This window comes from Acartia tonsa, chromosome 11 (genome assembly GCF_053477335.1).
Source record: "Acartia tonsa isolate MP-2025a chromosome 11, ASM5347733v1, whole genome shotgun sequence".
Taxonomy (NCBI): domain Eukaryota; kingdom Metazoa; phylum Arthropoda; class Copepoda; order Calanoida; family Acartiidae; genus Acartia; species Acartia tonsa.
The window spans coordinates 42602772-42617433 of NC_137270.1; the positions used below are offsets into that span (position 1 = coordinate 42602772).

Consider the following 14662-nt stretch of genomic DNA (forward strand, 5'->3'; position numbering starts at 1 on the left):
GGAGGCCTGCAGCACCTGAACCTGGAGGCCGATTCTCATTTTTCAGCAGATATGTCAATAACATCCAAAAAGTAGCATATTTGTTTTTATAAGTGTACCTTTAACTCTTCAAATAAGAAATTTTAATTTTTACCTGTCTCCAGAGTGGACCTGGAGGCCTGCAGCATCTGAACCTGGAGGCCGATTCTAATTTTTCAGCAGATATGTCTATAACATTCAAAAAGATGTATATTTGGTTTAATAAGTGTACCTCTAACTCTTCAAATAAGAAGTTTTAATTTTTACCTGTCTCCAGAGTGGACCTGGAGGCCTGCAGCACCTGAACCTAGAGGCCAATTCTAATTTTTTAAGCAGATATGTCAATAACATCCAAAAAGATGCATATTTTGTTTAATAAGTGTACCTCTAACTCTTCAAATAAGAAATTTTAATTAAGGTTAGGTTCATTTTAGGGTTTTTTTTGAGCCCCGGGGGGCTAGATGTTGGCGGCAGGGAGGACTTTTAAACTTAAAGTTAGTTTATAACCATAAAAGCCTAAGTTTAAGAAATCATCTCTATTAGTCAAGTGGTTCCTGAGAAAATTAAGGTTAGGTTCATTTTTAGGGTTTTTTGGAGCACCGGAGGGCTAGGGGTTGGCGGCAGGGGGATGACTTCTAAACTAGAAGTTAGTTTATAAGCATAAAAGCCTAAGTTTTGAAAATCATGTCTATTGGTCAAATGGTTCCTGAGAAAATTAAGGTTAGGTTCATTTTTAGGGTTTTTTTGGAGCCCCGGAGGGCTAGGGGTTGGCGGCAGGGGGGTGACTTCTAAACTAAAAGTTAGTTTATAAGCATAAAAGCTTAAGTTTCAAAAATCATCTCTATTGGTCAAATGTTTCCTGAGAAAATTAAGGTTAGGTTCATTTTTAGGGTTTTTTTGGAGCCCCGGAGGGCTAGGAGTTGGCGGCAGGGGGGTGACTTCTAAACTAAAAGTTAGTTTACACGCATAAAAGCTTAAGTTTAAAAAATCATCTCTATTGGTCAAATTGTTCCTGAGAAAATTAAGGTTAGGTTCATTTTTAGGGGGTTTTTGAGCCCCGGGGGGCTAGGGGGTGGGGTTATCCAAAAAATGATTAAAAATACGTGAGCTACTACCCAAAAGTAAACTTTTATCCCAAATAACCTATAGTCTAACTTAAATACCTAGCCCAATAATCACGGAGTAAGCGAAAGTGGCAAAACTTCCCCCCCCCCCCTTAATTAGTAGGAATATTACCAAAATACAAAGATATTGGTATCATATCTAATGTATTTACCGTTACCAATATTTAAAAACGATTTTAATTTATTCATAGGTAGTGATTAAGCTAGCAGCAGATTTTCGGGAAACACCATAAAAAGAATATTTTTTTTGTCCCCTTCCCACAGAAGTGTTTAATTTCTATTTCATTTCTTTATTTTATCCCTTCTTTTTTAATATTTCTCGAGTGGCTTTTATTCTGTTAAAACCAATTTTATTTTTTCAAAAATAAAATAATAAAAACTTTTTCCATTCTTCATATTGTTTAGCGTTCAATATCAATTTCAGTTATCTATTTTACCCCATCTTGTTAAACTTTGAGTATTTTTGGTTTTTTTCGGTCTCGAATTTATTTATTCTGTTAATTAAAAACCATATATATCCTCAAAAAATATGTATAATAAAATAAAAACCTTTTTTCCATTCTTCATATTGTTTAGCTAAGCTAGCTCCGCCTCCAACGGCACCACCAAGTAATAAATATCTAAAAATAATATCATTTTAAAATTAAAACTATAAAAAATAAAGACACATAATACAAGATTGCATTTTTATCATTATGAATTTGAGGACATAAAGTTGCAGCACTAACAGATTATTTGAGCCAACAAATCTATTTTAAGCTATTCATAAACATATTGTTTTGATTTTGAAAATTAATAAAATCTTCAGATACGAAAAATTAATAGGTATCAGCTATAATATTATGGCAATCATAAATCAAGTTTCTAGCCAACGGTGACCCGCAAAATTGTACTTCAGCCCTCTCTTTACCCCAGTGATAGACTGACTATAATACTCAAACTATGCAATAACTTCATAAAAAAGCATATTGATATAATAGCATATATTTAGCCGTAGGGTTGGGCCGGATACTTTTTTGGCCGGATACCGGATATTCGGCTGATTTATAATGCCGGATATCCGGTTCCAGCCGAAAATCTGGCCAACGTTCGATATCCGGCAAATTACCGGATAACCGGATATCCGGCGTCAAAAATCAGCCGGATATCATGTAACCGGATAGTTTTAATATCTGGTATCCGGCCGGATATTGAAAATGACCGGATATCCGGCCCAACCCTATATTTAGGTACTAAAAATATCCTCAGAATATTGAATAAAAAAACTACTAATACCTGATTTTTAAAACACTTCTCAAGACCACAGGTACCCATCCTAAATAAAAACAACATTTGAAATTAAAACTTGCTAAAGCTTAAGCACAAATAAGATAGTAAGGACAGACAGAAATTCGAATTATAGAGTTGCTTCACTACTTAAAATTAAAAACTTAAATGATTTTAATTGGAAAACTTTTAAAATAAATCCATGCGAGACATAAATTCACGTTTTAAAACCAGTTTCAGTTTCGAAAAAAATAAGAGATCTAGTGCAATTTACGGCGAAATGTTTCTGTTCAATAATGCACACCATTGTTATCTCAGATGCACTTCAATGCGCGAAAAAGACTTATATTACGCATAATCAATCATTACCAGGAACATTTCATCGTGAACTGCACTAGATCCAACAAAAACATTCAGATTAAAAAAAATAAATTGCTCACCTAACTGTCTGATTTGGATGGCTGTAGTTAATTTTGGATTTATCAGAAGTTTTGCTTGATGTCGTCCATGTGGCAACCCTGATTTTATTTTTTATCATGTTTATTTTATTTTCAACAACAACAACATATTGTACTGTAAATCACACTCGCAACCAAGGATTTATAAACACGCTATTTTATTCGTTGTCTTAACAGTTAGGAAACTTACAGGGGTGTATATTCTGCACAAGATTTATTTTTTTCCCCTGCTACAAATTTTTTTATTTTTTTTCCCCCCTAGATTTTTCTTAAAAAGTAGGGGGGGAAATAGAAAAATATTTAAAGAACTCTATATTTTATTTATTTTATCCCTCCTACCACACATTTTTTTAGTTTTTTAACCAAGGAGGGGGGGAAATGGAAAAAATGTTTTCAGTTTTCTTAATTTTTACATTTTTTTTCCCTCCAACTACTTATTTTTTATTCCCCCCCCCCCCCCCCCTGAGCCGGCGATCCCATGCAGAATATACACCCCTGGAAACTTACTTTAAATTTTGCTTGGTAGGTTCCAAACTAGTGGCGTCTAAACTTTTTAACCAATAATTTTGAAGTACAGAATAGTTATACTTATTTAACATAAATATCATGTATAAAAAATTATCTTTTATTGTTCTTTACAATAAGTCGGGGGAATGAATTTTCCATAATTTCAGGGTTACGGATCCGCATTGATTTTTTGCGGATCCGGATCCTCAAAATTTGGTCAGTGCGGATCCGGATCCGGTTCCGGATCCCTGACAATAAAAATAAAATCACCAAACCTTTCAAAAATATTTATTCTTTAATTCGAAGTCAAAAATACTTTTAATTTTCAAGTCTGACCCTAAACCTTAATGATTGGCTCTCATCAAAAGAATGTCTGAGATTGTATATAAATTTAGGTAGATTTTTCCATTTTTTCCGCATTTTTTTGAGTCCAAGGATCCGGATCCGGATCCTTGGACTCGAAAATATTCGGATCCTTGCGGATCCGAAACCCTGCATAATTTAAAGACAATTTTTTTTATGTAGCTAAAAACACTCTAAATATTAATACATTGATAAAAATGCCTGAATAGTGTCTCGTTGAATGATTTTCTCCACACAAACGACAATATTGGAAATTATATTGTAGGGGCAGAATCCTAAACATTGAATTATCATTATTTATAGGAAGGTAGGTATGTAATACATTTAATTGACAAGTGAATAACATACGGTTTTTTATTAGGTAGGGGACTGTAATACTAGTACCCAAACTTTAAAGCACATTCTTTTCTATGTTGGCTTACAACCTTTGGGTACTTTTATAATACCATGATAAGTAGGTTCAAATTAGCAGTGTCTAAACTTATAAATCTACAAAAGGGGTCATTTTGTTTGTATATCGATCGTTGACAGTCGTAAAATCTCTTTTCTCCTATGTTTTTATTATTTTTTCTCTTTAGTTATAGTGGTTATGAAAGTAATCTTATTTTGGGAAAATATTTACTGTATGAACACTACATCACCGAATCAGCTGACATACCTTTTATTTGTTCCATTACTTGATATTATTTGTTGGATTCTTGGACCAAACTTCCCCCTGCTCACAATTTAATTTGATAGATATATTTTACAGAATAAAAGACATCCTTAAGTGTAATGTAACAATAATCTTCTGGATTTTAAAAGTTTTTAAAAATAAAATATGATTAAAATAGCAGTTAATAATTTTATTACCTATGTTTTTAATGATTTGAATAGCACTAAGTTAAAAGTTAAAGATAAATAGAATTAAAAATCCTTTAACCACCTGAATTGTTACACCCCCCCCCCCCTCTTCCCGAAAATAGGGTTTGAATACAGGGAAAAAAACGGGGTATTTTTTTATCGTCAAGGGGGGGGGGGGGGGGGGGGGGGTGGAAACACCCTACATAGCGAACAGTATCAATAGTAAATTGGCGCATATTTTTTTTACATCCCTATTTTTAACACAAAAATCATAATTTAACGCGCGCAAATAATCTGTGTCAGAATATTGTAGATTAGTTAATTAAAAAGTAACAGAACAAAAATTCCAGACAAGCAAAATATTTTGAGTACAAAGAATGACAGGCTGACATGTAATTTACTTTCAAATTAGTAGCGTTTGAAAGAGGGGTGTCAACTCAGTGAACTCAAAATAACTCTAATCAAGATATTAGTAAGAACTCTCCCCTTTTTGCCCTCCTAAATTTTTAAACTCTTCTGATCAGTGTTCCGGAGCCGGAGCAGCAACATTTTTGATGGAGCCGAAGCCGTATTTTTCGTTAAAAACGGCTCCGGCTCCGGATTAGCTAAAAATGATTTTTTAAAGAATATTATAATTTGGCAACGGTCTATTTCCATATAATAAACTGAAAAACTATTGTTACTTAACAAATAGACCCACATCCTTCTACTTTTATATAGCTTTAATCAAATAAAAGCAAAATATTTTATATTATTTATTTTATTTTATCAAATTCAATAATGAAAAAAAATTTTTATATTAATTTTAAGGTAGGAGCCGGAGCTGGAGCCGTATTTCCAAATACGGCTCCGCGGAGCCGGAGCCGCATCAAAATTATACGGCTCCGACACCCTGCTTCTGATGAATCCCCGCGCAAGCCACTGTTTTCAAAAATATACGCTAAGCTAACTTGACTTTAGTGGTCTATTTTAGTCAATTTTTGAAAGTAATTTTAAACGTAAACCCTGACATGCTTCTCTAAGATTTAGGCACAGATAGTATAATTCGATTTTCTTGAGTTTTAGTTTTATAGATACCTATTCTAATTAAGAATTATCAAAATGTATGGGATTAAGAGTGTATGCTATCCAAAGAAGTTTTCGTACAATGTTAAGTTGTAGAAAACCTAACAATCTTTCAATTAAACCAAAAGTAGCACAATGAGACCGCATTATTTGTTATAAATGTTAACAAAATAAAATGAAAAAGCTTTGACTAATAAGATGTTGGACGGAAAATTGTCTTATTTACCATCTAGGATAATAAAACTATAATTAGAATAGCTTTTAACGATTTTTTAGGTGGAGAGGTTCGCTCTTATAGACGTCTAAATCCTTATTCATGCAAAAAAGAATATATTTTATCCAAAATTGCCTTGCAAACCAGGACATTGTTATATTCACTCTATAATATCTTTACTCCATTGTAAAAACAATCTGAAAAATCATAATAATCAAATATATAAAAACAAATTTATAATTGAGATTAAAAATTTAGATTTTCAAAAAACATTTTTTTAAAGCAGACAAGATTGACAAAATCACAATGTGTGTGTTTTCCAATGGATTAGTACAAGGCTTGATCCAAGCACAGTGGTTTAAAAGTGGTTAACAAAGTGCAAAAGATTTATTTTCTCCAGTTTAATTTTGGTTACATAAGTTTGGTGATTAGTGTGCAATAATATTCAAGTTACAAGCATATAAGTGTAAAGCAATTTTCATTAAGGCGGGAAAATGAGCTGTTTAAGTCACGTGATGAATCAGCTGTTTAGTCACAAGATAAATCAGCTGATTAACTGGAGAATGAGCATCTTGGGATTGGTAGATTTTTTTTCTGGCGTCGTTGGTGGTGTTTAGCCCTTAAGGCTGGACATGCCGGCCCTCATGATCTCATCAACGAGGAGGAGGTTGGTGGCGATAACGGTGCAGGAGTTGATCATCTGCCTCTTTACCCTGTACACATTATATATCATAATTTCAAATTATCCTCTATCATTAATATTAAGTAATATGTTTTTAATGTTTGTCCGTTAACATTTAATTGTCCATTTAACAAATTAATTTATCCTATAGGTCACAAGATGACTTTAGGCTAGGTATAATTTATTATGTAAAGCAACCCACCAATGTGGAAATCCAATCGGTTAAATAGATAAAACAAAAAGTAATTTACATATTAGGAGGATAAGTTGATTAATATTGTGATAATTTCCTGTAGTTATCGTAGATGCCAAGATTGGCAGGAATACAGGCCTCACCAGAATCACAATCAAGGCCAACCTAAATAATATAACAATGCTAATGGGATTAACAAAGGTTCTGGCGAAATAGGCATGGGTCTGTAACAATTAAAGAAACTTTTTCTAGTATGGCTTCGAAACAGATCAAATAACGCTGGTTTAGAACCGGTTTTAAGCTATAATGAAAAAGCATGTATCGTATTATAGTCAGTTTTCTCTAAAATTCATAATGTTAATACCAGTTTTGTCAACCCATACCTTCAAAGCTAATAAAAATGTCTTAATCTTATGATTTTTTATTTTAATATCCGCTGAAGACTGTCAATAATACGATGCGATAAATAACTATTCTTATTGATCTTATGTAATTTTAAAAATATTTTACCGACAAACCAACAAGTCGAGCCGTCCATTTAAATTAGAAGAACTTAAATCTAACTCACCAATTGTCCGGTTGCGGATTCTTCCAGAAGTTTGACCATAACGTCCTGGGAATCAAATCCAGAGTTCTGGGCCAAAACTTTGGGGATCACGAGCATACCATCAGCATAAGCCTAAACACAAAGTGATAATTTTTTTAAAATTATCAGAAAACCCAAGGGATAAGGCAATAGCAGATAAATTGGTGTTCGTACAAGCCGGTCCCCAAATCATCAATCCCTCATGTATATTAAAATTATTGATGGCAAAGCTTTAAAATAAAGTCGGGAAAGTGTGGTTCCGCCACTGATACTTAACAGTTGCACATTGTGTTTGAAGTTTGGTAACAAAATGTGGCACATCCTACACCCCACCCCCTTTATCTAATTTTTAGCTTCTTTATATATCTTTCTATCTATATCGTTTACCTGGATACCGAGTCTGGCACGGCCCTTGACGGTCTCCAAGTACTTCTTGAGGGCAGCATGAGCAGCCACCTCGAAAGCACCAGCACCGGGAACAACACAGTCATCTTCGATGGCGTTCTTCACGGCACGTAGACCGTCACGGACAGCGTCCTACAAAAATACAATAGTTCATAATTATCATGATTATAAACCAAATTACCCCCTTTGTTGATTGCAATTAGTGGTTGAAACGTTTGGACACTCAACTTAATGGATCAACTAATCAAAATTCAAGTCCCTAAAGTTATTGAGCCAACGAATAATGCTAAGCCTAAAGTAGCGTAGCATGAAGTTTATATTTTTTTAGATGGAAAGAGAATAAGAGCATGAAAAAGAGGCAAAATCGGTTACAATCGAAGCTTCATCATATTGATAAAGAATTGCAGACAATGTTAGTACTTTTACAAACAGAGTGATGAACAGCCAGGGGGGGTTTTAAATGCAACCATCTCGTAATCAATGTATAAATGGCACTTAGAATTCGAATTTCGATCTAAAATTCTGCATGAGTAATCCTTGGTAGGTCTATTTTCCCTAAATCAAACAAAAAGTTGAAAAAGTAACGGCTAACGGCTCAGCCGTTTAGCCGTTTTTTTGGCTATTTTTAGGGTAAATCTGTCATAAATTACGTAGAAATCAACTTTTTGAAACATATTTTTGCTTTTAATCATGTGAAATGATACAAAAATCACATTTTTAGATTTCTAGTACAAGCAACTACCTGCTAGAACCGTTTAAAAACGTTTTAGAGCAGCAAATAGTATTATGTGGAGATAGGTTTCGTGATGATTTGCATTGAAAATAGCCCAAAAAATGGCTAAACGGCTGAGCCGCCAGCTGTTAGCAGTTATTTTTCCAACTTTTGTTCGATTTAGGGAAAATAGACCTACAAAGGATTACTCATGCAAAATTTCAGATCGAAATTCGAATTCTAAGTGCCATTTAAATTATACATTGATTACGAGATGGTTGCATTAACACCCCCCCCCCCCCCCTTAAAGAGTATTCATACTGAACATCTTGAAAAAAATCAATATATTCAGTGTTCAAACTATTTACTGTTTACTTTGTCATCTGACTGGATAAATGTGCAGTGCATTTGTTTTCTAAGTGTATGACTGTTTGTCTGTCCTATCAGCCTCTCTATTTGTCATGCTAAGTAATAAACTAACTGACCTTAATCTGGTTAAGAGTATGCTTGTTGGGTCCCTTCATCAGGATAGTCACGGACTGCGGGTTCTTGCACTTCTCAACGAAGGTGAACTTGTTCTCCCCAAGGACGTGCTCGTACACGGTGCCAGCATAACCAAGACAGCTCTCATCTACACAAAAAAATTATGATAAAAGTTTACAGATCAATTAGTGGGATTTTAAACTTAAATGGAGCATGGAAAGAAAACAAAGAAGCGGGTTTCGTCGTATATTCACAGTTGCTTTTCTCCTATTTCTAGACCCTGCGGGGGGCTCTAACGCTGCAGGGCAATCATTAACATTTAACTAACCTAACCTAAAATAACCTATCAAAACCTGCTGTGAAAATACGTCGAATACCGCTACTTCGTTTTCTTTCCATGATACTTAATTTTTATTAATCATGATTGGTTGGTTCAAACTAATAATTTTCAAACTTTAATATTTTGAATCAACAAAAAGAATGATTATGTTCCTTACATCACACATCACTTTATTTCCATTGTGCTATCCCTGCAGATCCCTAATTTTATACCCTTAAGTCAACACGCATAAAGAAGTAAATATTTGTTACCCATATCATCGACACTGTTCATGGCAACTCCACCGCAAGCCAGAGCCAATCTCTCCATATTTCTCCTCTTGGCTCTTCTCAGACCTTAACAAAGCATTTGATAAGTAACTGCATTTCTTTACAAATACAACAATAAGTTCCTGTAAAGAGGATATATATTATCTGACCTTGACAAAGCATTTGATATTTAACTGCCTTTTTTTACAAAAAAAAAACAGATTCACATAAAGAAGGGATATTCTCAGACCTTAACAAAGCATTTGATAAGTAACTGCATATTTTTAAAAATACAACAATGTAAAGAGGAGATATACTCTCAGACCTTGACAAAGGATTTGATATGTAACTGCCTTTTTTTTTACAAAAAAAAAACAGATTCACATAAAGAAGGTATATTCTCCGACCTTAACAAAGCATTTGATAGGTAACTGCATATTTTTTAAAATACAACAATGTAAAGAGGAGATATACTCTCAGACCTTGACAAAGGATTTGATATGTAACTTCCTATTTTTACATATAGGACAATAAGTTCCTGTAAAGAGGGGATATTCTAAGACCTTTACAAAGCATTTGATATGTAACTACATATTTACAATGCAATACAACAATAAGAGGGGATTTATGTAGAAAACTATAATCATAAGTTAATTTTAAGTTCACATTAATTTTGTAGAACAACTTCTTTGACGGTACATAAAATTCTTACCCATAATTCCCTCCTTGGCAAAGGCATCCAGGGACATGGGGTCGATACCCTTCTGGTTGATTACAACAAAGGTCTTGTCTGTTCCATCACATACCTAAAATTTAGATATTTCTGTCAGTGTGTTAATTCAGGTTTGAGAGAACCTTGTTAATGAAGATTCATGTAACAAAAGGGAATAAAAACTTAAGAGTTTAGGAGCTATATCCTTATTACCAGAAAGTCCACCCGTCCATTTTCAACATATTCAATAATAGCAATTACTTTTGAAAATATGATTCCAATAACAATTAGGAAGAAAGTTATAAACGTACAATCTCTTACACAGATGTTTTGGTCTAACCAATCAAAATTTATTTAAAGTGTCTAAACTTTTTATTCCTTTGAAAAGATAACATGCTTATCTATACAGCTGAGAGTACTAATATAATTTTCCCTCCCTAATAGTTAGTATCTAACAATCTTGTTAATTACCTTCTTCTTGAGCTCAATAATCTTGGCAACTCTGTCCTCGATGAACTTCCTCTCAGCAATGACGAGCTTCTCCCTGTCCTCGGCGGACTTGTAGAAGAAGCCGGAGTTCACCTCGGTCTTCTCGTACTCCAGAGACACATTCATAGTCAGGATGTAGCAGTTCTCCAACCTGCAAAATAAATATAATATGATAATTCTCTAGAGGACAATTTGATCTTATTTTGGTGTATCTTGGGTCCAATTTTTGTTACGCGGACAAACTTCCTACAAAAACTTTGATTGCATGACCTTTACCTGGAAGTCCAAAATGTACAAAGGTATAAAGTGATAAGTTGCACATGTTTGGGAATAAACAATTTTCCCTTCAATAACAATAAATGCCGAGCACCCGACATGGTAGCACTAGACATCTTTTATAGAGAAATTGAATAGTTTAAAACCTTCCCTGGACCTATAGAAAGCTTCATTGTAATGGAGTTCCTTCACTACAGAAAAAAAGCTTACTACTTTATACAATAGGATACATATTATTCTACTACCTTTACTTTCACCTTCAACATCTAAATAATGCTTATTCATAGTAAAAATTGAACGGTTTATTACAAGAATACATTTGATTTTGATTTTTTTTGTGTGAAAATATCAAGCTTTATAGAGCTCCTTCATGAATGGATTGTTGTTATACCTCTTTGGCATGTCAGGGTGTCTTCCTCCGTGGTCGAGGACGAGACCGTTGACCAGCTGGGTGTCGGTCTCGCTTCTGTGCTGCATCTCCATCAACTCAACCATGTGCAGGTCAATGGGGGCATCAGCCTAGCACATTTTGATAATTAAGACAAAGATTAGAAAAAGGGTAAGAAAATAAGAGAAAAAGTAATAGGTTGATATAGAGAAATATCTATGGATCTTAAGATATAAGACAAAGGACAATAAAATGAAGTGCATTGCATCCCTTATGATGATTAAAATAACCATTCTGGTTATTTGAAACACTGGTCGATAAGTTTAAATTTCAATCAAGTTTAATAAAAGTATCCAAAGCTTTTAAACCAACGAATAAGATAACTTGTTTAATAAGTTTAAATTACAGTTCAATGTCCCCTTCCTTCCTTAAGCAGAAACCTTTAATACTAACAGATGAAGAATACATATTTTTATACTGTAAAATAAATGATAAAGACAAAGATTACCTTCTTGATGGCAAGAACAGCATCGACAACGATATCAGTGAGGCCGGCGGCCATCTTGGGGTGCACCTTAGTGGCCAGAGAGGTTCTAAAAATGATGATTTTAGTAAAATCTTTTTATTCTTCCTAAGAAGTATAATGTACTTTATAGTACTCCTTGTATAGTTGAAGAAATTCAAGAGATATTTACGAATATTTTGCCCTAGTTATATAATAAAACTAGTTGCTTCGCCCCTAACCTCTAGGGGAAGCCTTGAAAATAGTCTTAAACCAACCCACCACATTTATAAAACTTCCTCTAAAAAGTATAATAAATTCGGATCAGTATTTTACAAAATAATTTAGCTTCAGACAAAAAAAAACCATACTTTTCTAGATTGTAGGATAATAAACTAATATTCATAGCTTTACAAATTTTGGCAATAAAAAAATTGGGTATCGTCTCTTAAGGGGCGTTTTGTCGTATTTTCACAGTAGCTCATGATAGGTAATTTTAGGTTAGGTGATTGCCCCGCAGGGGCTAGAAATATGAGAAAATCTACTGGTAAAAATACCACGAAACGCCTCTTAAAGAGACGCTGTCACGAGAGGGACTATACACAAAAATTCTTATTACCTGGAAACAGAGGTGAGAATGTCCCTCTTCTCAGCCTCAGTGAGCTGGACCTTCATATCATCAAGAACCTGGAGACACTTCTCCTTAGCCTTGTCAAATCCTTCACACACAATTCTAAACAAAAAATATAGAAAGTCTAGATCCCCAATACTTTAATTGGGCCACTAGGAAACAGTTAAGAATCAATCCGACTTAGTTATTGGTTAGAAAGAGTACCTACACATATTGTTGCGAAAGGAAAAAGCAATGGAAGAAAAAATGTACATTTCCAATTAAAATAAACAAAATTATCTATTCTGTAGAAAAAATTACTGGTGTAATAGTTTGGAATCACTAGCTTGTAACAACATTTCAGGATTTAAAAACTTTAAAAGCTAATAAACGAGAGAATGTACTTCTAAAAACTTTGGATACCAGTAGAATTAACAGCCCCATATCTCCTCCCTCCCTGCCTGGTTGTTACTAACCTGGGATGAAGACCCTCCTGGACATAAAGCTCAGCCTGCTTCAAGAATTCACCAATGAGAAGCACGGTGGAGGTTGTTCCATCACCGGTCATATCATCCTAGAATAAATAATTTTGAATGATATCCTGAAGCAACAAGCTGTCTATTTATAGCAAAGAATTTCATTAACCACATAACTAAAATGGTTCCTTTCTACATCAGACCCCAAAAACAGAAAAATAATTTTAGTATAACTCCGAAACGGATTGGCTTCCGCTGGATCTATACCGGTTTTGAGCCATATTGAAAAAAAATCATGCGAAGAAATATTATAGAAAATTTCACGAAAAATATGAAATTAATCCTTTTTCGTTGATTGAAGTCTTCAGTCACTCCGGGTCAACATTATATAATCCAAGTTTCTTATTTAATTTACTATACGCGAAAAACTGTCTAGAATACTCTGCAAAAAATAACCATGAAGAAATAACTGAATAGTTATACCTGAGCTGTTGATGCTCTGGCAATCAAGCTGGCAGTAGGATGCTGGATCTGCATTTCGTGGAGCAGGACGTTGCCATCCTGAATATAAATCAGGTTGTATGTTTAAAGGAATGTGAATTGAGAATTTTGAAACATTAAACATGTTCTTTAAGCATTTGCTGTGATTTAGCAAATAAATTCCATTTGAAATAGCTTAAGATATATTTTAGTGGCGTAAAACTTGTTTTGTCCTTTAACTAAAGGGAAATGGGTAAGAAGAGGGGGGGGGGGGTTAAGAAGCAAGTGGGTTGTGCGGAAATTTAACCTTAGAATTGTTTGTCAGAATCCTGGTCCCTTGACCCAGACTTTAAGGGAGACCAACCAACAGAAGTGACACGAGGAGCATCTTAGCTCCTAGGAAAAGAATACTACCAACCTTAGTGATCTTAATATCTCCAGCCCCGGAGACCAACATCTTCATGGTTCCCTTGGGACCAAGGTTGCTCTTCAACACTTCTTGGATACCCTAGAGAAAATTTGATTTAGGGTTTTGTCCGTTAAGATCTCGATAACGACTCTACAGATTGAGTTCTAAATTTGAGGTAAGCTTTACATAGATCTCGGGATAGTTTAGGGCAATTATATTTTGTAAATTTTAGATCTTATGGTTTAAGGCTATTTTTTGCCCCTTCCCTGCTCATTCGAATACAGGTCCCCTAGATATAAGTTAGTTGAAAATCTTTTTTAGAAATTATCAGACGTCTATCTTAAATAAGAATAATAGTTATTTATCGCATCGTATTATAACAGCTTTCCTAGGATATAAAAATGTACAATTTTAAGATTAAAACCTGTTTGCCCCGAGATGCCGAAGGCTAACAAAACTGGATTTAATCTTATGATTGAACATTTTTTATATTCGTAGAAAACTGGATATAATATGACACAATATATGATTTATCAGTATAGTTTAGAACCGGTTCTAATCCAGCGAATATTTCGGTTTCGAATCCATACTGGAACGAATATTACCACTAACAAATCTTACCTTGGCACCAGAAATATTGACTGCAAGGGCCTGGGCCGCTCTAGCCACCTCAGCCTTAGGGTTCAACATAGATATGGCCGACATTTTGGATTTTTGTGAATTTGTCTCTGTAACATAAGATGGTGTAAATATAATCTTTATAATTAAAGAATAGTCCATAATTAGTTATAAGGTTATCATAGCATGGTTATA

At 34.2% G+C, this 14662-nt stretch overlaps 2 protein-coding genes across 5 annotated transcripts in view; both read right to left on the reverse strand.

The window, feature by feature from the left end:
• Opa1 (Opa1 mitochondrial dynamin like GTPase) overlaps nucleotides 1–6075 on the reverse strand; it is a 45488-nt gene extending 39413 nt beyond the window's left edge. For all 4 annotated transcript variants that reach the window (XM_080177459.1, XM_080177458.1, XM_080177456.1 and 1 more), the window contains exons 1-6: nucleotides 5994–6075; nucleotides 4395–4451; nucleotides 3938–4011; nucleotides 2849–2926; nucleotides 2418–2457; nucleotides 1692–1762 (exon numbers count right to left, since the gene is read on the reverse strand). In XM_080177459.1, the coding sequence (XP_080033585.1) occupies nucleotides 1692–1762; nucleotides 2418–2457; nucleotides 2849–2926; nucleotides 3938–4011; nucleotides 4395–4451; nucleotides 5994–6010 (337 nt within the window). In that variant the 5' untranslated portion in view covers nucleotides 6011–6075. The remainder of the gene's footprint in view (nucleotides 1–1691; nucleotides 1763–2417; nucleotides 2458–2848; nucleotides 2927–3937; nucleotides 4012–4394; nucleotides 4452–5993) is intronic.
• Nucleotides 6055–14609, reverse strand: CCT6 (chaperonin containing TCP1 subunit 6). Its single transcript, XM_080177460.1, has 15 exons — nucleotides 14471–14609; nucleotides 13859–13948; nucleotides 13444–13521; nucleotides 12961–13058; nucleotides 12494–12607; nucleotides 11881–11965; nucleotides 11376–11503; nucleotides 10691–10859; nucleotides 10220–10313; nucleotides 9511–9594; nucleotides 8922–9067; nucleotides 7707–7856; nucleotides 7302–7412; nucleotides 6830–6898; nucleotides 6055–6570 (listed from the first exon to the last, which is right to left on the reverse strand). Exons 1-15 carry the CDS (start codon nucleotides 14552–14554, stop codon nucleotides 6472–6474), a joined length of 1599 nt encoding a protein of 532 aa, XP_080033586.1. The 5' UTR covers nucleotides 14555–14609; the 3' UTR covers nucleotides 6055–6471.
• Nucleotides 14610–14662: the final 53 nt, after the last annotated feature.